Source organism: Ascidiella aspersa, chromosome 4, assembly GCF_963924565.1.
Source record: "Ascidiella aspersa chromosome 4, kaAscAspe10.2, whole genome shotgun sequence".
NCBI lineage: Eukaryota > Metazoa > Chordata > Ascidiacea > Phlebobranchia > Ascidiidae > Ascidiella > Ascidiella aspersa.
Window position 1 is genome coordinate 22403624 of NC_139450.1, and position 27979 is coordinate 22431602.

At 34.7% G+C, this 27979-nt stretch overlaps 1 protein-coding gene across 3 annotated transcripts; it reads right to left on the bottom strand.

The window, feature by feature from the left end:
* Positions 1-1327: 1327 nt before the first annotated feature.
* LOC146148685 (armadillo-like helical domain-containing protein 3) lies at positions 1328-27717 on the bottom strand. 3 transcript variants are annotated; one of them, XR_014494843.1, is made up of 20 exons: positions 27609-27717; positions 24008-24064; positions 22688-22834; positions 22360-22593; positions 21940-22107; positions 17880-17936; positions 13476-13583; positions 13243-13292; positions 9734-9809; positions 9547-9622; positions 9001-9096; positions 6791-6915; positions 6385-6515; positions 5689-5777; positions 5258-5346; positions 5034-5160; positions 3157-3308; positions 2966-3082; positions 2047-2203; positions 1328-2016 (listed from the first exon to the last, which is right to left on the bottom strand). XR_014494843.1 is itself a non-coding variant. In XM_083388647.1 (19 exons), exons 1-19 carry the CDS (start codon positions 27681-27683, stop codon positions 2123-2125), a joined length of 2055 nt encoding a protein of 684 aa, XP_083244773.1. In that variant the 5' UTR covers positions 27684-27717; the 3' UTR covers positions 1328-2122. The 3 variants fall into 3 exon arrangements, 2 of the variants coding, with proteins under 2 accessions (XP_083244773.1, XP_083244774.1); XM_083388647.1 differs by having other exon boundaries at positions 1328-2203; XM_083388648.1 differs by lacking the exon at positions 17880-17936 and having other exon boundaries at positions 1328-2203.
* Between the last annotated feature and the right edge of the window lie 262 nt (positions 27718-27979).

Below are 27979 nucleotides of genomic sequence, written 5' to 3' on the forward strand. Positions count from 1 at the left end.
TGTACAGCGCTGTAGGAGTGTTGTACAACCCAGCGAAACCATTAGAATCATTGCAAAAATTTTAAATATTAACCGACGGCGCAGTACTGCACCGGATGACTCCGGCGCGTCACAGCTTATCGCATACTTCAGCGACGTCTAGAATTAGTAATTTTAATGTACGTTTTTTCAAATTTTTTACTTCTTAGTATATAAGATGGCTAACGCACTCTCGTTTTAATTATTAACCCTGATGAGGTCAGCTGGTATCTGCTGCCGAAACGTCGGTTTATACTTCGTTTACACCAGAAGAGCGATTTAAATTTATTTTAGTGTTTGTTAACCATTTGGGGCAAACCTGGCGAGCTAAGCGAGCGCGATTTTTTTGGTATACCGGTATTTCTTTTAATTTCTTGTTTTTGTTACATTAAAAAAAAATGGTTAAAAAATATTTGTCGATTATGTTTGAATACGTTTTCCGTTTGTCCGCGACGCACTTGGCAGCTTTCCACGGCGCAACAGTAAAGAAGCGCTGATCTAGTTCAAAAAGAGCATCAAAACGCAAACACACTGGATGTAGAAAGATCATTAGCGCGAAGCGCGAAAATTTTTCGCATTTAAACACTTAAAATAGTCAAAAAGTATTTAAAATGGACTCGTGTCTAATTTGTCGGACGGCGGGCCGGATGAAGTATATTGGCAGGCTGGTTCTGATACAGATTTGCACTAACAACACAAAAGCTTTTAATTGTACTTGGATTTAAGTTAGTTATTTTATAGTCGAGGTCAGCGTACGGTCACTTAAGCCGTCGCGGCAAATCTGAAAAACGCCGCTTTGCGCGAGGGCGCGAAACGAATTTTACAATTTTTTTGAAATATTCATTATATGGCGCCATAAGCTCGTACACCACTACAAAACTTAAAAATATGTCTTATTTTGGCGAAAATAGGCCATACTACCTAGGGAACCGCAAAAATAAGCTGCCTATTAAGTAAAAAATGAACATATTTTTTAGTTTGAGGGGGGCCATGGCCATATAACCCCCCCCCCCTCCCCCCTTAGATCCGCCCTTGCCCATTACTCACTAATAACCAGAAACAGGGACAACACAGCGGCGCCATTTAAACTTGGGTGACCAAATATGGGTTCCAGATCCATGTCCCCCGATCGTCCCGTCCCTCTTCCTACACTACAGTTTCAGGCGTTATTTCGATGAATTTTGGACTGATTCTGACCGGTTTATTCAGACAATTAAGTTCTTATTTTGTAGTGGATATTACTGCGAACTTGTATCCTATGTATATTTAAGTGTTTATCGAAGCAAACAAACATTAGTTTTATCTTTGATTTAATATTCTGCGTGAAATGAACCAAAATAAAACTCAAAACAAAATTGACGACAACTTTCCTAATAAATAAGTTCAGTATTCGTAAAATTTAAGCAAATTATGTTATTACTTATGTAATTTTGGCACATTTAGAAAATTGGCTGGTACTGTACTAAGCATAGTGATAAAATGTTGACATACACAACATGTGGCACCATAAACTAATAAAATATGTTTAAATGTTTAGTGACCTAATCGAAGAACGTCGAGCAAGAACACAAAAAACTACATTCCTTAGGCAGTCAAGACCAGTAAAAGCCTACGTTGATTAAGTAATGTTAAATAACATCAATGGTCCAGAAAAAATTCTAATAAAATAAAATTTAGTGGAGACAAACAGTAAAGATTATTGTAGAAAGTAAATTTTTACAGCCAGTAGTAAATGGCAAAAAATCAAACAAAACAACTGATTGAAAGAAATAACATTGAAAATAAAACAGGATTAGGTAGTCGCACGGTAGGCTAAAAAGGAAAGTAAAAGCCGAGGAGCTGAAAGAATGCATTTTATCCAACTCAAATCATAAAAAATAGTGTTTTAGTTATGCTATACTTTAACTTATCTACCCAAATTAGGGTGTGAACAATGGGGAAACAAAGGACTGACAAACCTAAGTATAATGGTCATTAATTATTTCGTGTTTAATTTATTTTAATCGCTGGTTGTTATTTCGACTTGAATCTCGCCATTTTGATATTAAATCACAGTGCATAACAAACAACATTTATAAAGGAAAGAAATATTATATATATGTAACTAAAATGAGCCTGAATACTTCTGAAGATCAATTTGTTCAAATACAACACTTTTCTTGTGGCTTTGTACTATGGATTGAACCTGGAAAGTAAAAACTTGTATAAAATAGTATTACATGTTTTCACACTACATTAGATCCACATTAGAAAAAATGTAAAAACCAGTCACTAATTAGACTAAACAGAGAGGGCGCATTTGTTACAAAATACAAAACAAGACATTACGGCTTTTTAGCAGAAAGTCGAAACGGAACTTTATGAACCGGTTTAGGTCAATTTTTTAAAACCGTAACCGAACCGTAACCGTTTTTGTAAAATTTTAAGGAGCCGAATCGGAACTAAACCGAATAATTTGAAAGAACATGCACCTTAACCGAACCCGGAAACAAAAGCGGTTCACTGCAGCATGACGCCACAACTTGTATTTGCAGAGTCAATGTTAAAAATTTTACAAAAAAAATTTATGAAAAATTTTTAAACATTAATTAAAAAAAAAAGAAAAAAATAATGATTTTTTATTTTTCAGATATTTCAATAATGAGTTGCTGTTTTTTTTTTAATAGGCCTACGTCACTTAACTTAGATTAAATGACTTACAATTCAAAGATCGGTCTCTACATTTATTGACCCACATTTATAGATTTATAGTAACTTATATTGTATTCGAACCGGAACTTTATGAACCGGTTTTAAAATAACAATGGTCGAACTGCAATTAAACCTGATTCCGAAAAAATCCTTTACCCCGAACCGAACCTGAACCGAAAAAGTCAAACGGTTCGACTCCCTGCTTTTCAGCATATTTATTCAAATGCTTCTTTAAACAATAAAACTAAATGCAAACCATCTCAATAAAAAATGATGTCTCCTTCGGTCGCTCAGAATATCTTTCAAAGTGATCCAAATTGTCTTGCAAACGAAGAGTTAGGCTGTCATAGTTTGTACGTACTACTTCTAAAACCTTAAATATGGTTAAACAATTAAAATTAGTGCACAAAAGATATTCAAGCAAGAACTTCAAAATGCCAACAACACCTCTTCCTCAGTTAGTGTTGACAAGTTGTTTTCTTTGGACCACTTGTCAATCTTTGGACGAAAATGATGTATGATTGCACGGATGTTCACCAAGGCATTGCTCAGTCGTGATGAGAACTCCTTATATTCCGGGTGGTTGATATAACGAAGCACTGCGGATTTACAGTATTGTATTTGATTATTTTTTTAAACCGGATCTGGATTAACCTGGCATAATGGCATTAAAAGCATTAGTTCGTTAAAAGTGTCATTAGTAAAAGAATAGCCAAGTTCAAGCAGAGTTAAAACGTTACTTCCTTAGCATTAAAGCCAAGCAGTTTGTGATCGAGTAGGTCAGGGGCGGACAACTTACGGCCAGCGGGTCTGACCCGGTCAGGGCGGGATTTTAAGAGTCCCGCAGACAGTTTCCGGGCTTACATGATAATGTGACCAATGGATTTAGATGTTTTTTCGCTAACCATTTTTGAATTCTTAAAAGATATTTTGTAGCTTAGTTTGGGGTTTAGGTTAGGGTTTTGGAAATTATCCATAAATTATACCCTTCCATAAATGCGTGGGCGACAGCATTCTATGAGCGCGGGCCAGTAGAGCAGCAACTATCTTTTGCTTGGCTCGAATAAGTAAAATTTTGAACCGGCATGAAACTATCCCAATTTGTCGTATCGCAAGGTTAATAACATTTTATATAGATTAAGGCCTAAATTGGAATTATATTAACACTTATAACACTATAATAGCAAATCTTAAGTTAATAACAGCGGTAAACGCCTAAATAAGTTAAAGTAAAACAGCCCAAATAATTTGCCGAAGTTTTACAATCTTTGTATATTGCCGTATTTGTCTAATCTAAAAAGGATAATCAGGTGGCCCTTTATAAAAACGACAAATTTTATTGTACGACAAGCTTCCGCACCACTGTGCGCGGTGCCTCATCAGGTCGAAGTAGAAATGAAACCTTTTACTCGCGTTTGTTCTTCAATTTCGTGCATTTTAATTGGTTTTAATTCTACTTTGACCTGATAAAGCACGATTGTGCGAAATTTTGCCGAAAATACAATACAATTTGTCTTTTTATAGTGCCACCTGATGACCACGAGATTCTATTGTGTGCCGTACAAAGCCACGCACTCCAAAGATTGTAGCTTTATCATGTCCACAAATTACTTTGCATATATTTGCAACTATGTTTAGAACATTAGATTGTTTTCGACATTTGAGCAAAGAGTTCATAAAATGCAATAATTCTACTAAAAGTCAATATTTTATCATACCAATATAATCTAGAGTCGTTTGGTCGGAAAAAATATACCGAAACGACAGGGTGTTATTTTAAATATTGCTTTAGATTATAGGTTACTGCATTGTCCACGCTTGAAAAACGCTTAAAAAACGCTTAAGTTATGTCAAGATGTTACCGAGTGTGCTATTTGTGTTAAATATTGATGCCTTTTTAATCTTAAATCTCTCTTAACAATTTACGTAATCGACCAACACATATTTTAGTTATAAATTGTATTTAAGTGCATATTAGTTTAAAAACTCGTTCACTGAAATACACAGACAAAGAGGGGAATTTTATAGTCCATCATAATTGATGGTCACCAGGGCAGTCTAAAAACATCTTACTTAATAAGGGGGCTTCACTACCACTAAAGCTTAAAGAAAACACAAGTGTTTAATTTCTCCAAGCGTAAAAAAAAATTATCGATGCATACTTTAGTTTTCCTTACGATTTAATGTCTAAGTAAATTACTAGGCAATCGCGAAACTTCTTTCAAACACCTAGGTTGATGCACAAGTTACGGAAGCAGTAAATATAATTTAATGTCTAAACAAATTGTTAGCTAGAAAGTTATATATAACAATAAAAATCCCACCAGCAGCATAAAGATTGTCAAATATTTGAGCTTGTCTAATGACTTCATAATAAAGCTCGTCATAACTGGTTGGTGAAGGTAGAAATGTATCCCCAAAGGTTATGAACATGTTAAAAAGATTTATCACCTGCAAAGTAATAATAAAATCATCTCATATATGTTATTTTGTAAAAAGTTAACACAAAGATCTCAAAATACAGCATTCGTAAGATAAGCAAGATTACCTGGGTAAGTAAAACGAATACTCCATTCTTCCATTGGCTAATAAAGCTATTCTCATTGCTTAATATAAACTTCACAAAAGTAATGAGTGCTGTAATAAAAATACCAAGGTTGGAAAAAAAATTGTGACCTAAAATAAATATTAAATAAATGCAATGAATAAAAAGTCGCTTTACATAATATGTATGCTTAAGAAGCTAAACTATATTACAGCTAAAATCTAAAACAAAAGAACGTGAAATCGATATTCACTATCTTTGTCTGATATTCAAGTAAATCTGTCAATTACATTGAAACCATTCTCATGCACAAACCGTTGAACACAAAATACACTCATCCTCGCAGGTAACATTTACAAAAAACATTACTAAAACCTACAATATGTTAATACTCTAACCTAGGTATAAGGTTCTATATTAAACAGACTATTTACCACTCCATAATTCCTTCCACGAATATTGCAATCTTACTTGGCACCTCTTTTGGTAACACATCAAGCGGTGGATAATGCAAATACATCTCCTAAAATGCATAACATTTTTTAATAATGGTTTAATAATAAGGTAAGAAAACTGTTTTCCAACTCAACTTATTTCATTCGAGTACAAACTTATCAATAGTAGTTTTTATATCAGCACTTATTAAAGCAGCCTATGGAATATGTTATGTCAGTTCACCAAAGTTCCACAGGCAACAGCAGCAGTGGTTAAATTTCCTCTTAGTAGTTAGGCATAGCACGCTTTTACTACAATGCAAGGGTCTTTTCTCTGAAGAGTCTTATTCTTATTCAAATGGACTAGTGCAATTACAAAATTCATATATCTTTATTTTCAATATATTTTAGCCCTGGTATTCAAAAAAACAACCAACACCTTCCAGAATTCCTGTTTACTTAAAGAGGGATACAACTAAAAACTAAATGACTTTGACAAGTTCCAATTTTTTAGATGTTGAATACTTTTTCTTGTATGATAAATAAAACAATAAAGTAACTTATTATACATTTAAAGCTTTGAGGATAATTATGGAGGTGTAAAAACCTCACTTTGCAAAGCGTACAATAATATTAAATAAAATGTGTGCCATACAAATAAGAACGGTTTTTATAAAGTATGTTCATTGTTCATACATGTGCTGCATAAACGGAAATTCCTTCATCATGTGGCTTATCATAAATTCAGTACATAGATCAAAAATCCAGCAAGCGAGAGGTCGACTTCTACCATCATCCATTGCACGAGTTTTGCGGTGTCTCATAGGCTAAACCAAAAAAAAAATTGGGTTATTCGTGGTATGGGATTAATTTTGATTTATTTTATGATCTACTAAATCATTGTGCGGCAGCGTGGCTCCATTGGAAAATTAAAACGACGTACCAGGGTGTCGACACATTATTAGTTTGAAAACATTTAACTTACCCTACCCATATCTAATATATGGTATATTGACTGTTGAAAAATGTAGCTCTACTTACACTACAATTGAGACTAAGTTTTCTCTTTATAAATGTAGAGAAAAATTCACTCAAAGCTTACCATACGATGAATTTGAATTCTAAATACCATGTTGTCATCATGAAGAAAGGAATTGGCAAGTTGATCTTCCGTGACACAAATTAGAATAAGGAAACACAACTTAGCGCTACTCATGTTCTGTTTTACTGTAACAACAAAATGTAATCAGAAAGTCAACAACAAACTTTCTCAAAATATGACACCTACATTTAAATGTCCCAAAAAGGCATTGGAATATATTTCAGTATATATTTTGCAGACAAAAAAGGTTCAAAGTAGAATATCAAATCTTAAAATTCTAAAGTTATCTTATCGAATCTTGCAATTTATGTCATTTAGTTGGAACCCAAATAATTTCATTCAAATGTAGTAAAACACAAAAGACAGCTCTCTACCTGATTTATACAAGGCAATAGGCAAATTTATATAAGAGTCTGTCATTGTAATAATATTTTTGTGAGGCAATTAATTAATGAATTGCAGTTTGCAATACCCTTTACCTAAATCAAATAATGAAGTGTCATTTTTTTTTCTTGCAAGTGACTTCTGCTGAATGCCAAGTACAGAAAGTTTTTTATCTAATGGCCATTAATTAATACTTTACAACAAGGTGAAGGCGACTGTAAAAGGCAAGTGATTGATCACTAAAAAAACATTATTTAGAACAATGTCACAAATAACTGTAACAAGTTGTTAAGGAAGCATTATACATGTTTCACCGAAGCAAATGCAATTGTCGAGAATTTAGCAATTGCATACCCTCCATGCAACCATACAGTATTTTGCCTGGCTGTTTGGAGACAATCGTTACATTTCAACAAGCTAATAAAGCAAGTTTAAATGAAATTATTTCTGAACAATTACCAATATAAAGTGCAAATACAAATTAACTTTTTTAAATTTAGAGTCTATTCTAATAACTTAATCATGGGACCTAATTGCAGTTGACGACGACTAATTGTTTATTACTTCAGGCTCTGCACTGTCCACCCCATTTTTTTAATAAATCTAATGAGAAAATACCTAGGTTGTGCATTGCCAAAACATATTTGATTACTGCCATACACACTTTGAAAGTGAGTGATATGACTGTTTAATATATCTAAAGGCAAAAAACATGGGTGTAAAAGCAGGGATAAAGAGTTTACGGTGCTGAGTAAACACCCTGGTGAATTGTTCTGTTGTTGTGACAAACATCCTAATTTCGATTTCAGGTTAGCTACTGAAAGATTGTTTTATAGCTGACTGCTTTAGGATTTTAGATGATTAACAACTAAAATTTAATCCTTCTGAAGTCGCTATTTGCTATGGCTGGAGGTTGTGAGTTTGAACCTCAATGCAGGCTAGTTGTTTTTTTGCTTGCCTTTGCTTGCGTCATTGATTGACAGATTCGGGTGTTGTTTCATTATGGTGCTAGGGATAGACAAGTGAGGGAACATGGAAAGCACACAGGATAGAACGAAAAAGTCAAAATAAAATAGGATCATTTTGCACTATGGGTTTAACTGTAATAACAATAATAAAGTTTAAAAAAAAACAGAAAAGCCTTTCTTTCACAAACCATTTCAAATGAAGTGTCAAACACATGCCAGTACAAGCCTAGAAAGAATTTGCAGAGCTTGCAACTGGAATTTTCAAAAGAAAATCCATGTGATTTTTGGAAAAAGAAGTACCCAACCATTTCTGAAAAAGCTGTTGATAAACCCCGCCATTTTGCACAACATAATTGTGTGAAGCGTCATTCTTAAGATTAATCATAATAGAGTCCAATACAATTTCTCCTTGAAAACTGTTAAGGATGTTCTCGTCCTGCCTTGTCTTGTATCAAACCACGAATGGATGGATTACGTATAAATCATCAAGCACATCACTCCCATTAGACATGCTTTAGAATTTTTATAAAAGAACTGTTTTTGGTAATTGATTTTTTATTCTGCTTCACAAAACACAGATTCACTGTTCACAAAGATGCCAGTTGACAAAACACATGATCTAATTATTTTTTATCTAAATGGCAGAAAAGGTATACCAAAGGCAACTGCCAAAATGAGCACAAACCGAAAAGGTATATCACAATTAGTTACCCCACATTGTCACCTAATGTGTGACTTCATATTTCATGGAAATAATTTAAACAATCCTATAAAAACAAAATTTAAAACTATGTTAAAGTCTATGCAAGCATACTAAAGAAAAACAGATCTAAACACAACAATAAATTTTAGACCAACCTTTAGTATCCTGCATAACAATTGACGTATATTGAAGAAATGAGCACAGGACGTTGTTTGTAGTTCCAAATGATAATGTTGTGTCTGCTGTAGGAGCTAAAAAAGAAAAAAAGTATAAAATACCACAACTTTTTGAATTGTGAACAGCTATGGTCTGGAAGAACTTTTAATTAAGCCAAACCTTTTTTAAGCAGTATGCACTAAAATATAAAGTAAACTTTTACTGTTATTAAGGTTCAAAGCCTATTGCAAAGAGGATTCCAATTAAAAAAACAAAGAACACAAAAACATATTTTTTTTGTTTACAACTATACATTCTTTTAAATATTCAGTGGTTGTGATAATTCAAGTTAATAAAATAGCTAAATGTATTACGCGACAAAAAACAAAAGGTTAAAAAGAAGTGGTACTGTTTATCCAGAAAAGAAAGGGTAAATTAAAAAAAAATATGCTAAAAATTTGACTTCCATTGTAAGCGCAATACTTGTCAAGTGAAAAAAATTGGTCAATGATGTTGATACTTCCTTTAAAAAAACAAAAGCTTACTGTTAGGATTGCTAGCAAGACCATCACCACTTTTGGGCGTTGAAGGAGGAGTTTCCATTAGAGAATCAGGGTGGGACTGCAAAAAATATTACCTTTAAATTACGTAAATATATATTTTTTAACTTTCCAATAATACAAATTCACATGGTAGCATATGTTCATTTAAACTTCGTTGCACATAACTCACATGAGTTAAAACTGAAATAAAGTTTCGGTTGAGGTGAACAGCTTCATACAAAGCAAGAAGAACAGCCTCATTGGTCCTGAAACAACAATAAATTATGTTTTTACATGTATATGGTTGAAACGTCTTAAAAAACTGTACAAAAATAATCTGATTTTCAATTAATTAGTATTCATTGGAAATGCAATGGGGGGGAAATGCATCTACCTTCACGTGGTCCTCCCTGTTAATTCATTGCCAAACAATGATGAACGAAAGTTGCAAACATAGAGCACTGACTGGGGCTATGGTGCCACAAATAAATCAGGTGAGCATCTAGCTGCATGGGCATCTAACAACGACCTAGTCATGCTCTACAATCCCAAAGATGCTGCCAGTTTTATCTCTGGTCAATGGGGTGCGGGGACAAACCCTGATCTGGCTTTTGTGGGTGCTGAACCTAACAACTCGATTCCGGACAGATGCTTGCTCGAGAAATTCCCAAGATCACAACACCGTCCATCGTTGATCACCGCATTCAAGCTATCTTTGAATGTGCCCTCCGGGCCGGTGAAACGCTGGAACTTCCGTAAGGCGAACTGGAATCGTTACAGCATCCTCTCAAATGAAGCCACCAAAGAACTACTTTCTCCCACCAGCCCCAACGTTGACATGGCCTACCAAGTTTTCTGCAATGCCGTAATATCCTCAGCTAAACAAACCATCCCTCGTGGCCGTCGAAATGGGTACGTGCCCTGCTGGGACGATAAGTGCCAACCCCTGTACACCTCCTTCTGAAGCATCGAAAGGTCCTGCTACTGACAGTGCCGCATCGGATCTTATGATATATCTTGACCAACGAAGGCAAGAGCGCTGGGAAGAGGTTGTCCAAACCATCGACTTCGCACACTCAAGTCGAAAGGCATGGAGCACTTTTAACAATCTAACGGGCAGAGCTAGAAAACCTCCACACCAGTGTCCAATCTCAGCCAACTCCATCGCATCACAAATTGTCAGGAATGGAATGTCCAATGGCGACCGCAAGTCTGCCCGACTTGTCACGAAAGAAGTGTCCGAACTCTGGAAGTGGGATGAGGTAGACTGTGGTAGCATGTCTGGCCCATTTACAATGGACGAGTTCGATACCGCTCTCGGGCGTTTAAAATCCGGAAAGGCGCCAGGTCCCGATTCAATTTTTGCAGAGATGATACATTATGCCAGAAGTGCTTTGAAATCATGGCTGCGTGATTTTCTGTCATCATGCCTGCACCGCCTCAGAATACCAAAAATCTGGAGAAGGTCATTAGTGGTTGCGATTCCTAAACCGAACAAACCACCAGAAGATCCCAAAATCTACTGTCCCATATCCTTGCTCTGTATTCCCTTTAAGATCCTCGAAAGGCTTATCTACGCGCGTATTGAACCAACTATTGACCCACTTCTTCCACGGGAGCAAGCAGGTTTTCGGCGCGGGAGATTAACGGCAGATCAGGTCATACTAATCACACAGGACATCAAGGACAGTTTTGCAGCTAAGAAAAAGGCCGGGGCTGTATTTATTGACCTCACAGCCGCCTACGATACCGTCTGGCACCGCGGCCTTACATGCAAGCTTCTTCGTCTGCTTCCCGACAGGCACATGGTCCGCATGATTTTGGAGCTTATCTCGAACCGGATTTTCACCCTGACAACAGGAAACGGCAAGCTGAGTAGACTACGGCGCCTCCAGAACGGCGTACCACAAGGCTCAGTCCTGGCACCTCTGCTATATAATATCTACACTTACGACTTGCCCGAAATGACCTCAAAAAAGTATGCTTATGCTGACGACTTAGCCATTTTGCATTCCTCTGGGGACTGGCGGTCGTTGGAGGCAACCCTCACACACGATATGACAGCCTTCGCTGACTACCTTAAAAAATGGAGACTGACTCTCAGCATTAGTAAAACTGCTACGGCAGCCTTCCATCTTAACAACAGGAAAGCAAGGCGGGAACTTGAAGTCCACCTAGGCGATGGCATTCTGCCTTTTTCCAACAAGCCGAGATATCTTGGAGTAACTTTGGACAGGACACTGACCTTTCGATGCCACTTGCAATCACTGCAAAAGAAAGTGTCAACGCGTATTGCGTTACTTCGTCGTCTGGCGGGAACAGGCTGGGGTGCATGCTCAACATTGCGAACAGCAACTCTGGCCCTGGTTTACTCAACCGCTGAGTACTGTGCACCTGCCTGGTGTCGCAGTGCTCACACTCACCTCATCGACACAACGCTTAACGAAGCCTTGCGTATTGTCACAGGTTGTCTGAGGCCAACCCCAACGACCTGTCTGCCAATCCTTGCAGGTATTCCACCAGCTGATCTTCGCCGCAAAGGAGCAACTTTACACCTGGCCCGTCGGGCACTTGATCCTAACCATCTGCTTCACTCCGTGTTGGCCTTTCCTCCAAAGGGAGTACCCCGCCTTAAGTCTCAACACCCATTTGTGCAAGCCGCTTTAAAGCTAATGAAGACCCTTGACGAGCTTGGTACCACCGCGGCCCACTGGACGAACTACACATGGAATATGGAGTGGCATTCAGCCAACAACCGCCTTCAAAACTTCATCCCAGATGCTGGATCCCTGCCCATGGGAATGTCCCTACCTAGAGCTTCATGGGTTAGGCTTAACCGGTGGAGACAGGTGTTGGGCGTTTTAGCTCAACAATGTACAAATGGGGCCTAGCCCCGTCAGGAGACTGCGAGTGCGGAAGAACAAACCGTAGATCATGTCATTGAGGAGTGCAGAATTCTATGAGCACCGCATGGAGTGCATGGTCTAAAGAATCTGGACGACCAAACAATATACTGGCTGGCCAACATCTGCCCCAAAATCTAGCCCGGAATAATGCAAAATCTTGGCTCAAACGAAACAACAAAAACATTATTCATTAAAATATTCCGCCAAAAATATTCTAACAAAAAAAAAATTAAAGGACTAAAAAGCAGATTATATGAATTCTAGAAGTCGGTTTTTAGTTTTGGTATTGCTGCAAACAAGCCCAGGGCACTCTTGGAAGCAATGGTACGATAACTGAATGAGTAGCAATTAGGGAAGTTTAAGGAGAATATCAAGGTATTCTAAAATAACAGGTTTTGAATGTTACATAGCTTCTTCCAAGTTTGCCACAGCATGACAACAGGAAGGGTCTGCTAAAAAATTAACACAACAATATACCAGCTCAAAACCTTCTAAACAAAATTAGCAAACAAGGTGATGTATCACACCATACAATAAGCATTAACAACAGGCTATATATCATAAATTGTTCCACAAATTAACATCACTTATCCTTACATTATCAACATTATATGAGTTTAGGAATATTTATTTAAAAATAAAATACATAAAATGACAGAATGGTAAATACCACACATAAAAAAAGACAAAGTTGCAAAAATGTTTGTATATTTTTAAACGAACAAGAGGAACAGCACGCATTATAGATAAAAATATAAATATAGTGTAGTTTGTATTTATTGACATATCTTACTTGATCATTTGCTTTTGCTCATCAGAGTCGCCAACAAACATGCTTCCAACCTTAATATAATTATGATAATATTTGAAAGTATTTGTAAGTTATGTAAACATAGGTGTTGATTGTTGCAGAAATATATTATCAGTTTGTAACATGGCTATGAAATAATACAATAAGTGTTTTCAATACTACACTTCAACCAAAGAGTCAATTGAAGTTTTATTTAGCAGGGTGGTGTAACTTACCATATTGGTGATAGTTGAAAATAAACCAGAACTTTTGGTCTCTTCTTGCTTACTTACAAATTGCATGTTAAAATTGGACAAAGAAGATGATATCACAGAGGCCAACCCCTTAAAAATAAACTTTTTTTAAATTTTTTGCAAACTGTTCACTTTTTTTAATTTATCTAGGCATGCTGACTTCTTGATGTTACGAATATAACATCATAATATATGTACAATATAGTTTGTAGCAATCAAACCATCAGAATGGCTTCTGATGGCTAATGGAATGGTGATAAAGGCCGCGGTTTTTGATTGTTTAGTTTTAAGGGAAGTTAGGTTAGGACAAAACCTGGCCTAAATGTAAGGTGGGGTTGATCCACAGAAATACACAGTATTTTACAGAAAAATTTTCATGTTTTTTTGAAGGGCTGAGCATCCTTTCTGCCAGGCATGCTCGGGGCAACCCAAACACGCCAAACTTGGAGACAATGGTGTGCATATGACTCTTTGTTTCAAGTATTAAGGCAAATATGATAAAGGATACAAACTGAAACAGTTTACTGTTTCTGCTTGAGTCAGGACTAGATTTCATGTTAGCTTTAACGTCGTGACATATAAAACTGGACAAACTTTGAGATAAAAGTAATCATTAGCCTACAGAGGTAAAACAAGTTTGAAAGTCTACTTAGTAAGTGGAAGCCTGAATTCGGGTTTAAAAGTAAAAAAAAAATATTTTGTCCTATGAATCGGGAAATAACAAATAATTATGCGCACAGCACATTTTACAATTCCCGTTGGGTGAGTGTCAACTAATCCTTACTTGCCCAGGGGAAATAACACTCGCCAAAACCCTGCACAGCATATGCAAAATTCCGTCCTTTCAAAATGTTTTTCAATAATTTAAATTACCTTGTCTTAAAAAGGCAATTTAGTCTGTTTATCAACATGCATGGATGGGATAATGAAATGTAGTTATCTGCTCAACACTGACAAACATTTTTATCTAAATACTAACAAACATTTTTTTTTTTTTTTTTCTGTAACTGTTCATTCTACCGTAATGTTATAAACACACTAAAAGGGTGACTCTTGAATTGTTCGTCATCAGTCGTTAAGAAATTTGCTCAAATATATTAATTGTCCCATATAACTGCATGTAGTAACAAAATCATACTTTGATTTTAAAAATAAAATTGGATAAAAAAGGCATATTGATGGAGAGTATAGCATTGGCATGTTACAAGTAAGTTTTTATTCACTTTAAAGGGTCTTTCTAAACCAGGGGTTCTTAACCTTTTTTGTATGTTTTACCCCTTTAACAAAGATGAATATCAGATTTACCCCTCATTATATAAAATAGTTCTCATCTATTAAAAAAAGGAAAGTAACAAATTACATCAGGTATAATCAATGCGACGGGTTCCCTTTCGTTTGGATACGAGTTGTTGTCAAAACATTCCAGTTTGGTCTATTTTTTTCATTTCAGACTGGACAGTTTTGCCTAAAAATCGCCAGTTTTTACTCATTGCTAGGTTCCTTTTTAAAAGAGCCGGTTTCATGGTACTGTTACAAAATGTTTCCACGCACGAGACACACTGAGGAACTTAAAGACCATTCTCAATAAAATATGTAAATCTAAAATTAAAATAATTTTTCTGGTATTTTCTCTTCTTTTGGGACACGCCATTTTTAAGATTACATTTTTTGTTACTTTTACAGACTATAATAATCAGTCAATGAGTTCTTTTAAAGCCTTAATCATTGGACTAAAAAGATCAACAATAAACTAACTTGACCAGTTAAGCCGTACCCAGTGACAAAATTAGGCAATCACATGTATAACCAGCACTGAAATTTCAAAAAGTGTATCGGAACTTTCAAAACTGCTCGCAGACACGTTCTCCAGTGGTCTCCAATCTTTGAAATAAGCGACCCCAATTTAAATAAGATGTAATCAGAATTTACATTGCGACCCAATTTTGGAGACAATTATAGGCAATGTTAAAACAAGTGCTAGAATGCAGCAGAATGGGCACCTACTTCGCCGGGAATGTATTCATAATGACAAGTATTCATAATGACAAGTAAAAAATGTTTCTAAGTGAATATGCTTTCTCATTTGGCCTGTGGAATGCAACCTCAGAAAATGCAGATGTTTTACTAGAAATCAACAGCATTTGTTATGATGTTACAAATGAGGGACGATTTTAAACATCTCCGTCTACTGTCTACATTTGACACACTTGTACATGTAACTTGGTGTGGTTTTAGAAAAAGTGCGACATTTGCTGCGCTAAATAAAAAAACACAAATTTTGTCAAATGTACGTTAACTGATATAGCAGGTCTTTAAGAGCTAAAAACAGCAATTTTTATACCTTATTGTAAAGAAAACTAAATACACAAATCGTACTAAAACATTACGAATATGGTGAGTTACGGCGACCCACAAAAATTTTAGGCGAGCTCACTTGGGGTCGCGACCCACAGGTTGGAGACCACTGCCTTAATCTATGCCGTGACTGCCGAAGAACCTGATTTATTCAAACAGTAAATGACGTATTAATGAAGTAACTGAAAGATAAAGATATTGTCAAGAAACTAAAAAAATGATCAATTAGCGAAGCATAACGTTATCGATACAAGGCGATAGGCTAGCTTTAAAAAAGCAGTTCTAGGAAACTATGCTACCAATACCTACAGCTGGCACTATTTTTTGTCTTGTCAGCTGATGTGGATATTTTGATTTACAGCTAATTTACCCCCAGGGGTAAATTTACTCCAGGTTAAGAAAGGCTGTTCTAAACCATTATTATTTAGTGAACTTTTGTTAAATCATTTTCACAGCACAAAATCTCTCTTTGGAAGTATTATTGAACATATCAAGTGCTCAGCAAAATTAATATTTCCTACTTCAGAAGACCGTTTCATATGTTAATCGAAATATTAAAGTATATAGGATTTTTTACCACATGCATTGGGTTTAGTCAATTTCTTGTTGGAGTTGCGCAAGAATTTATTGCAAACCATATTGTCAAAATATTTTGCCTTTGGTTGTTGAAGCATAAACATAATTTGTTGAATAATAACAAATTAAGACCTTAAGTAGACCAATTTTATAGTAATTGGTCGCCCGAAAAAACGCTGACACTGCACTTTAGGCTACATTTAAAGCAAGCTCTTTAAACAGGGTTGCCATACCAGGCTTATTTCTAAGATTTGTGCTTATTTTGGGGTGTAGTGTCTTAGAAAACACTAATGTGCTTATTTCTAAGAAACGTGCTTATTTTAGTTTCTTTATATCTTTCACTCCGACCAAAGAGTTTTAAATAACTCTTTTTTATTATTTTAAATCCTCTTTGCTTTGATGGAGGAGTGTGAGACTTAACTTATTTATATTTAAGTTCTTTGACCCAGATTATAACAACAATGTATTATATTACATAATGATAGTGGATTGTGGATTGTTTTTTCGTAAAAGTACATTGTAACCTATATACAGTAAGTGTAGTAGTTTGCCTTTAGTAATCAAGTTAACTTTCGACTTGACGTGAGGACTACCAATTTAGGTTTAGGCATACACATGTCAGTAATATTTTTATTACAAGCGAAACTCCGCCAAGTAATTTAAACTTGACTACCAGGCAGGGGCATCTGCAGGCGTTTTATGCTGCCATGCACCACGTTTTCGTATGCGATTCAAAACTAACATTTGATAACATTTTAAACTGCACAACAATTTCTTGAGGTTAAGTTTAGTGACCCTGGCCTAGAGCTTCAAAAGTCTTCTCTTATATAAATGGTTTTGCCCATTTCAACTAAACAAACGCATTTTTTTCGATTAAGCTACGTTTTGCATATACAAAAATAGGTGTTTTTAGGTTTTTATTTTAAGACGTTGTTCCTGAAAGCTTGGATTTCACCCCCGGAATCCAGGATCTGCTCCTGACCTTTAAGTAGCGTGCATATTTTTTGGTCTGAGCAGATGGTAAACGACTATAAATGTGTCGCCGCATCTACAGACCTTTATCTAAACTCCCCACTTGCATATGCTCAATTAGGCACAACCATTGGCGGTAAAACGTTAAATGATATCGGTTTTAATTATCAGAAATAAACAACAGAATTGGATATGAATCTCATTTGGATTTGAAATCCAAGGATTTAAAAAAATCAACTTTAAACATTCCTAGATCCTACACCTTCAGTAATGTTTGATGATTCTCTTTTTGCATGCAGAAACAAGTGAGGAGGGAGTATAACAGGCAATATGTAGCCTAAACCAGCAAACCAAATTAAGATATATAATATTTAAAAAAATTATTTTCATAAATAAAACCGTTTATTGACCATTTGACACTAGCAAACAATCTATACAAAACTATTTAAACTGAAAAAAATTAAAGCATTATATGTAACTTACATTGAGGGCAAGTTCATTGTCTAAAACTGAAAGCTTCATGATGTATGGATTGACAGACTAAAATATAAAAATAAAACTGTTGTTTATCCTTATCTCACAAAAAATAATTATTTTTGTTAAAGATTTTAAAGCACTCCAAGTCTGTTCAGAAACTATTGCAGTGGTTCTAAACCTTTTGAACAGTACAGGCCACTTTAACTAACCTTTTCAAACCAACTCAAATTAACCAGCACACAAATTAAAATGTTGCTACCAGGCATGGTAATATAAATCAAAAACAGCTCCTCTGGTAATTGTAATTGTTAACCAACGTTTCGGCAACCTATTCAAGCCGCCTTCGTCAGGGTGAATGACACTGACCGCGCGTACAATAAATGGAAAGCAACAAAAGGAAAAAAGCAGAAATAAACGCGAGCAACGAAACGATAAGAAAATAATTAGCGACTGCCTCTAGTCCTTCAGCAGGTGCTTGTAGCATGCAGAAAGCATCACATCAGTTTTGACGTTCATGGTGTTACCCTTCTTATGGATGTTCCACAATTCCAAAAATAATCTTTTCCTGTAGTCTGATTCTCGTGCTATCATTGAAGCGCCACCAAAATCAATTTGGTGGCTTCAGGGAAACAGCATGGTATGAGAGTGCAGACCTCTTTGCGTCGTTATTTGCCACGTCCCTTTGGTGTTCTTTTCGGCGAGTCTTGAATGACCTTCCGGTCTCGCCGATATAGACCAAATCACAATCCGCACAGGGGATTGAATATACGTATATAAGGTCATTCAAGACTCGCCGAAAATAACACCAAAGGGACGTGGCAAATAACGACGCAAAGAGGTCTGCACTCTCATTCCATGCTGTTTCCCGAAGCCACCAAATTGAGTTTGGTGGCGCTTCAATAATAGCATGAGAATCAGACTACAGGAAAAGATTATTTTTGGAATCGTGGAACATCCATAAGAAGGGTAACACCTTGAACATCAAAACTGACGTGATGCTTTCTGCATGCTACAAGCACCTGCTGAAGGACTAGAGGCAGTCGCTAATTATTTTCTTATCGTTTCGTTGCTCACGTTTATTTCTGCTTTTTTCCTTTTGTTGCTTTCCATTTATTGTATGAGCGTTCAGTGTCATTCACCCTGACGACGGGGCTCGAATAGGTTGCCCAAACGTTGGTTAACAATTACAATTACCAGAGGAGCTGTTTTTGATTTACAAATTAAAATGTTGCACAATATTTTTGTTTATCTCAGGGTTGGGCTTAAGCACTCGCCCGCTCGCCAATGCGAGTACAAATTGATCCTGGTGAGTGCTAATTAACACCCACTCGCCCGACTGGCGAGCGGCTTTGGCGAGAAATTTAATTATTTGGTGAAGGTCAGGACAACTTGTGTTAAAGCACCACTACTAAGCCAAATATTACTTAACGCCAGTTATTTCCTTAAACACTAAAGACACAAATACATTCAGCACTACACAATCAATAAGGTCAATGGAAGTCATGTTCGAAGCTTGTAATAAGGACTCTCTGTCCCGTTGTATGATTGTAATAATGATTCTTTGTCCCGTTTTAAAAAATCGTTTACCGGCAAACCAAAGACGTCATTGCTGCAGTGGTTAATAGTTTTAGAAAAAAGGAAAACAGGCAGGCCGTGGCTACTAAATTGTCAGTGTTATTTTTTCACTAAAGATTTCATAAAATATTTCAGCTAAAAAACATTGTTTTAAGCGTAAACTGCTTTATGGGTCGTTAATTTGTTCATCCACGCATGAAAATAAACGACCAGACTTTTAGAAAAACTAATGTTTACGTATAAAAAACAAAAGACACAGCTTAACGATAGCCCAAGAAATGACCGCGCTAGGACGTAAATGGGCAGGCGGAGTGCCAACAAATTTGGCGAGTGTTATTTTGTCCGGGCGAGTGCTGATTGATAAGCGCTCGCCCCGCTGGCGAGTGTAAATTTTTGCTTAGGAACAACCCTGTTATCTGGTTCCTTATAAAAAAAATTCTCAAATAATTTTTTTAGAGAGCACTAAGTGAGAAAACAAATGCTATGTATTTCAGATATTTTTGTTACTATAGACAGGTTAGTATATAATATAGCATTAAAATAAATATATTAAAAACATTACTTAAAGCTTTTAATATTGCGATTTGTAAGCAGGGTGCAAATTATTGTATACCATTATAATGCAGTAAAACACATAATATTTTCCTAGATTGTGTACATTGGATGCATGTTGTTTGAAGTTTGATAATTTTTAATATTACAAAAAAACACTTATCAGTAATGCTAGAAAGGGTATTGTACAGGAGGCACAAAATAAGGGGCCACCACTAGGGATGTTCAAAGTAGAATATTGAATCCTTGGATTCGAATCCAGATGGGATTTCCAATTCTGCTGTTTATTTCGGGTAATTTTAACCGATATAATTTAATGTTTTACCGCCGATTGTCGTGCCTAATTGTACAAACACGTGTGGTAAGTTGGCCTGTCGCTGCGGCGACCAATTCATAGTGATTGCTTTAAATGTAACCAGGTAGTGCAGCGTCAGCGTTTTTTCGGGCGACCAATTATGTCTCGCGATAACGTTCGTCTAATAATTAGGTGTCAATGAAGCATTATTGGGCGAGCGACTAACGTGTAATTTCAGGTGGGGAGTTCCCAATTTCCCTAAATGCGTTAAGTTGCAAAAGTAACACTACGTTGTAAAACGTGCTGGCTGTCGACCAAATGCGCTATAGGGTTACTTAAGGGCAACTTTAGGCCAATATTCAGAGAGGTTATACAGTAATGCACAGCGTAATTGTCAAGTATTCGTTATGTCAATAGTAACTTATTCTTTGCAGTACATTTTTTGAGTTTATAAAAGATTATTTTAGTCAAAAAAAGAAGCACTAAAACCCAACAATGCTTTAAAAACAGGACCGAATTGCTAAAGAGTTCTGTGTTCGGTGTTGCACTGTACTCACTATTGGCAAAAATATAAGTTTTGGCAACAACCTGGACAGTGGACATATTACAGTTTATACAACTGCTTCAAATGACAGTTGTTAGGAATGTTAAACCTATGGGAGATTTTTTTTTATTATAATGTACACATGTTAGCAAATTGTTTGGGTTTGTTGCTGTGATTGTGGGCCCTGTAGGTATATTAAGATTAATCCCTTCCCAAAACAAAAAAAATAATTTAATAAAATTATACTAGGATTCGCTATTCTGGATTCGTTATTCTAGATTTGAAACCTATTATTCTAGAATACCTTGGTATTCTACTTTGAACATCCCTAGCCACCACTGCCTTTATTTGCTGATAAATTTATGCTTTTGCCACAATAAAATTTCCTGGGTTAGGTGAACACATGACAACGAGTTGCCGTGCTCAACATTGGCATGATTTTAGCGGAAAAAAGGTGAATCTTTATAATTTTGTAGTAGATAAAAGCGTGAATTTCGAAGTAGATAAAAGCGCAAAATTTTCTGTTTCATTTGGTTGGTTCAAAAATTGCCTAAACAATACAAAGACATATTAGTTAAATTCTAATTTATCACTGCTATTTCGCTTATATATGTGTTTTGTTTACTAAAACCTTTTACTAAAACCCACAAAAAAGTTCATTAGGAGAATAGGGTAAAGTTCATTAGGAGAACGGGTCGACAAAGATTTCCTGTTATATTTACGCTCAGTATAGTTTGAAAAACTGTTTTACATGTTTTTTTCATTGGGTAAATAGCGTCTTTTTTATAATGAAGTGAAGACCTTATTGTAAACTGCTATATGTAAATCTAATTTTTACCACAAAAAGTGATGGGTTATGTAATTCTTTAGCTAATCGATGTATTTGTGCTCTTTCAATATTAAAAACAGTTAAGTTTAAAAAATTACCATTGCAACTTTTCTGTAATATAAACATGTTAGTATTCTGTTTAACCTCGTACTTTGCAAGTGATTCTTCTAGTGCGTTATTAGGAAGACTTTTGAGTAATACAGATGCTCAAACACATTTAATTAAAAATCTGACCAGTGTATGACTGAAAAGCCATATTATAAGTATATACCTCATATTTTCTGTAATTGACCAGCAAGGTAAGTAATACCAAAATATCTTGACCAAATCGATTACGTTCAACTGGACTTGCTATTAAGTCAATTAAAGCGCTCTCCAAACCTTCACCTTCCATCATAATGTATTCCAAAAAAGTGTTTTGACTGATGTTGTCATAGCCCTGTGAGAAATGTGTTGCTATTAAGTATTATTTGTGCCCAAATCTTTTTGTGCCTAAAAAGTGCTATAAAAACAACTGATTTTTAGTATTAGGTTTCTTTATTTTTTCAACTGTTTATTCCGCTCTTTAAAGTAAGCTGATTAAAAACAAGGAATAATTAATTTTAGGAATACTCCAATTTTTTTTCAAGATCCGTAACTTGGTACAAAGTAACCTACTGTTAATATGCAATACTCGAAATTAAGCACTTACAGTACTTATGATAAGCAGCAATTGTAAACAAAGGGATTTAAGCACAGAAGGTGATGGTTGAATTTCTTCATCAATATGTTTTAACATCTTGTTTGTAAGAATGGAAGTTAGTGTACGCAAAAGAAGTTGCATTTGCACTTCAGCTGTGTTAAATCCAATAAGCAGGTCAATTGATTCCAAACTGTGATCCCCAAGGTCATGGTTGAGGACAATTCGAAAAAGACAAGAAAGGGTCTGCATTAAAATAAAGTTGTTGTATGTTGTAATGTTCCAACTTTAAACCACAAACAACAAGACATTTTTAGAAAGTAAGACATAAAGTATTTACCTGAAGAGAATTGATTGTACGTATAACATGGTCAGACAATACATATTCTGCACATTTACTGAAGAATCTATTTAAATCATCTTTAAAATTTAGCAATTCCTTCACAGAAAGTGCTTCAAATTTTTTTTCCAAGTTTTCCGTATTAACCTAATGGTGAAAAACAAGTTTATATTGTTACTTAGCATTTGTTTCTCACTTAATAATAAATGAATAATGTTATTTTCAAAATGACTGCTATATTTTTCATCAATAAATTTTGGAATTCATCAACAAATTTTGTGAAATAATTATTTCTGCATAGTAGGTATATTTAAAAACGATAGACCAAAATATTTAAAAGATTTAGATAAGCATAAAGTTATATTAATAAAAGAGGAAAAATATCAGGATATGTAAAATATTTGTTTATTAGTTATTTCTACCTGTGGGACCTTAAGTAAAAAATCGTTGGCACAAGGTTAAATCGTTTTAGATATTTCTGGTATCCCGTGCCCGAAAATGCCAAATGGAATTCATCAACAAAATTTGTGACAGTATTCTAGCGAGGTTCAAAACACAGAAAAGGGATAAATTTTTAGACACGAAAGGGAAATACAAATTAAGAAAAAATGCTCAGTATAGCTGTTGGTCTTTTTGATATCCCAAAAAATTACTGATTTGTGTTCTACCAGTAAAAATTTAAAAACAATTGACTGACAACGCCAATACACTATTGTAGTACTTAATACAACAATATGTCGTTTAAATCAATGTATATATTCCTAAAAGTAAACTTTTAATTTTATAGGTCAAAATTTCTCTTTTTTTGGTCAAAAAAATAAGTGTAAAAAATCCAATTTTTAAGGGTTTGTCAATAAACAGCTTTTTCATTTCTGAAAAACGTACATGGGCCCACTTCACACTATGCCTCTGTAATTAAAGGGACTCTGTTTAACATATTGGGGATGAAAAACAAAAACAAATTCAATTTGCAATGTCCTGAAAAATAGAGGCAATTCAAACAAACTAAGTTCAAGTTAACAATAAGGGCCCTGGAATATACTAAAATGACCCTCATATCAAGTACCTAAAAAATAAAAGGTGTTATTAGCCAGGGCATATTATTCTCATTGGGTTTTAATAATAATAAAGTATTTTGCAGCTTATATAGGAAGTAGTTTGTATAGTAAAGAATGTTTTTTGTATATAACTGTTTTAAAAAACACTGGGCTATTACAGGCAAAAGGGGACCGACAGGCAAAAAAGAGGGAGAACCACTGATTTACATCATTCAAAGTCACAAGACATAACATTACTGAATAGTAAACGGAAAAATCTTACCTTTAACAGAAACAGTTCATCCCAGAAATTTGGGCTTTCCAAAGCCAAATCTTCGCCCTGAAAAAGACAATTATAATATTCATAACAAAATTTAAAATGATTCTGTGTACACTTTTTTCCCCCCCTTGAATACCAATACAAAAATTTCTTACAGTAAAAAAAATTTGTTAGCTAATAAAACAGAACAAGCATTTACAACAGGTTTGTGGACATTGTATAGTTTTCCAGTGGTTGTTTCAATGTGCTATACATTGGGTGTAATGAGTCTTACAATTATATAGCTAAGTAAAGTATAAAACCTTGATATGAAATTTATGACGTACAATGTTACTAAATATTCAACCTTAAACAGTATTTGGCAGTAGATTGATACTAATGGTAAAACATAAAATACAATAAATTTAGTTAACAGTCGATAAATTACATATAACAGGGTTGGAATTTGAATTACTATTTCAGTGTGTATACGGAGTTATTAAATGACAAATTTTTATGTTTTTACATGAATGGATAGTCAAATGGTATGTAGGTAATAGGTAATGTATTGCCCAAAATTAACTTACGTTTTGTTTGGTCAATTTCTTGTTCTAATTACGGCATAGCATATTATTGGAAATAAATTGAGAAAATTGGCTTTCAGTTTTTTATAGATAATATGCTACAGACATAAATTAGGATCTTTATTTATAAGGGCACTCGCCAGTCAGACCTGTCAGCGAAAAATGTTTAATATCAAAAGTTCAAAACACACATAAAAAAATTGTATGGAAAAGAATTGATAAGCAGAATTGCACATGCTTGCACATGCATAATGTATTCAACAACTTTCATAATAAATAAACTATCTTTTGACATATACAACATGGAACATTTAGACTTGTAGCCTTTCGGTTTTGCAATCAACAATCTAAAATATTTACTAATTTTTGGAAGGGGTTGTAACAAATAATTTGCCAGTCATGCCTTAATCCATCACAATAAATGTAGCCTTCTGGTATACATAGGCAATGGAATGTAAGATATTTCTTTTTCCTAATGGTGCTTTATATGGATAAAGGAATTAATTACCAAAACTTCAAAAACAATCTTCTTTATTAAAAAGTGTTTTACGCAGTATTTGGAGAACCTATGCATGGTGCAATATAGTGTAATTATCTTCAATTGCAAGACAAAGTTCTGCAAAAATGTGATTTTTTAGCTTTTTTGGTTAGGCCATGAGTTAAAATCGTTCACAAAATTAACAAAAACTTTGACAAGCCATCTAAAATTGTCATTTAGCTTTGAACCACATCCAACATTATTATTTTTTATTATTCTATTTTCATTAGAGCAGTATCCGGTATATGCAAGCCGGCAGAATAAACCACTCAAACTTATTTTAATGCTTCGGATGGTTGTGTATCTCTGAGTTGAACAAATGTACTAAAGAGTAAATGCTGTTTTTTTTTTTCGGGTAGTTTCCTTTTTCAATACTATGCTAGCTTGCTAGGTTTTTGTTACTTTCCATGTATGAAAGAGCACATGGTGTGGGTTCTTAACTTTAAGTTTGTAAGTGTAAACGTGTTATTTTGAAACTAGCTATATGTGTAAAAATCAAAGAGAGCATGGGTCGAAACCAGGGGGAAGGGGAATATGGTCATGTTCCAGCCAAACGAATTGTTGCTAATTTTGACTATGTAAATGCAAAGTATAAAACATAAAGCTTTCAAATTTTCTTTCATCGGGTTTTTAGTCCCTTACAAAAAAACTAAAATAGTGTGAAGTCATCGGTTAAGTTATTTGTAGCTCTCTACCATTTTCTAAAAATGAACATGTAAATTCCTTGTTTGTTTTTGGTTTTATGGCAAATTATTACAACAAAGTTAATTTATGACAAAACTGTTGGTTGTTCTATTTCAAATTTTGATAGAAACTTTTGTTAAAGTAGGTTGTACCTTTTTGTGGTTAGGATCCAGTGGTTGGGGGTGTGTATATTTTGGAGCCGGGCAGAAAAATAAAATCAACATAACAGGCTGTTCTTGCCAGCCTTCTGGTGACAAGCATTTTCCGACCAAATTCATTGTTTGTTTTTTCACCAATCAAATCAAGCGTACATGTGCAAACATGCAGCTGAAAACCAGTTTTATTGTGCAAAGAAAAAAATGCATTTATTGGGTTAATTTGGCAAAAAATCTCAATTTAAAAGAATACATGATACTTAAAGCTCATGAAAGAGATCCGAATAATGTTGAATTAACACAGATTTGTAGTCCAGTTTAAAGTTACATTGAAACATGATTTCATAAAGTTATATCTAAACATGCTGTCAAGAAGTAACATTAAGAACACCACACAGTTACTTTAGACATCGCTAAGTGCCCCCTGGATCCGCCCAATACACTTAATATAAGAACTTTTTATATTTATTACATAAATAACCAGGTTAGAATAATTAGGTACATTAGAATAATTAGGACAATTTTACTTTTTTACCACTTTTATACACTCATAAGCCTTTAGGGACCCTATTGCATTTTTTGCAGAAGTCTTACAATTTATGTATAGTTTTAGTATGGTGGCCTATCATGCCAAAGCTATCTTTCGCTCTCAAATATTTTCTCTCACTTTATAATAAGGGCATTAGCTATAATATTTTACTTTGATTTTACATGTTTGAAACTTTAAAACTAGTTATGAAGTCCTAATGATTCACAAAGTATTTATGAAGCCTGCAAAATATGTTTGAAATAAAGCCTATGGAATTATCTACTATTGCTCTGCGTTTCGAGAAGCTGCTCAATGAAAAACGTTTTTTGTATATAGCGCATGTCTTAATAGTTAGTTAGAAAACCTTTCTACTATTAGTAGTACTGGTTTGTTCTAGTTTTCGACAATTTTTATTTAATAAAAAAATAATATAGAGCTTGCTAGCGTTTATAGAAATTCGGCTGACTTTATTCATACTGGGTGAACTGTCACTGAGATTTTTTAGTTTATAGTATGCTGTGAAGATTATAAATTGGCCAGCGCCATTACACAAACAAAACAAGGTGTTCACTTAGATAAGAGACTTTCTATAGTTTTGCATTTTAGCACTAGAAAAGCTGTGTAACAGTTTTACCATAAGCAAGAAAGTTGTGAATTAACCCAAATGGTACTCATGATTAATATATTTTGGCCTTCTGCCTAGTTGATAATTGTTTTTTAACAAAATTTTGAGCTAAGCTATTAGGAATACATTGGTTTAAACAACGCTTTGTTTCATGAAGTGCTACATTAGTGTCTTTGCATCATCATTGACTTGTTTTTGATGTTTTACGGATGACAGGTGGAAAAAAAATTGCTAAGCTTTTAGAGGGGTTTGGAAACTTTTGAGAAATCCCCAGGTAAAACAAGATGCCCTAAAGTTTTATTTATATTGTTTAGGATTATGCAACAAATTTGGTATATTGAAAATGCATATGCACTAATTTAAAGGTATAGAAAAAAATGGTTTAGTATTGATTGACAAAAACCTGAAATATTAACATTTATCTTTAACAGCACAAAAATAAATATCAGTTGATCTTAAATATTCATAACTGATTGTAAGAATTTCTTTAGTCATATTAATTTTGTTTACCTTGAAAATCGTATCATACAGAAGAACAACTTTTTCTTTTAAGGGTTTCTTTCCCTCAGAGCCCCTTCGTAACATTTTCTAAATATATATATCCTTCACACTATCATCTAGAAAAGTACATCATAAATTGAGGATTGTAAGTTTAAAAACAGAGTTGCTAATTTAAAAGGATTGTTTTTGTACAAAATAATGTGGTAGGCCAGTGCTGGACAATGAATTTGCAGTTTAACCTGAATAAGTATATCCAATAGTGCTATGTAGTTTACAAAGCCGGACAAAACTAAAAAAAAGAAGTATGCAGCTTCAAGTTTAACTATCTCTAGAATAATATTATAAGCTGATTCACATATAACTCTATAGTATCCTTGCAG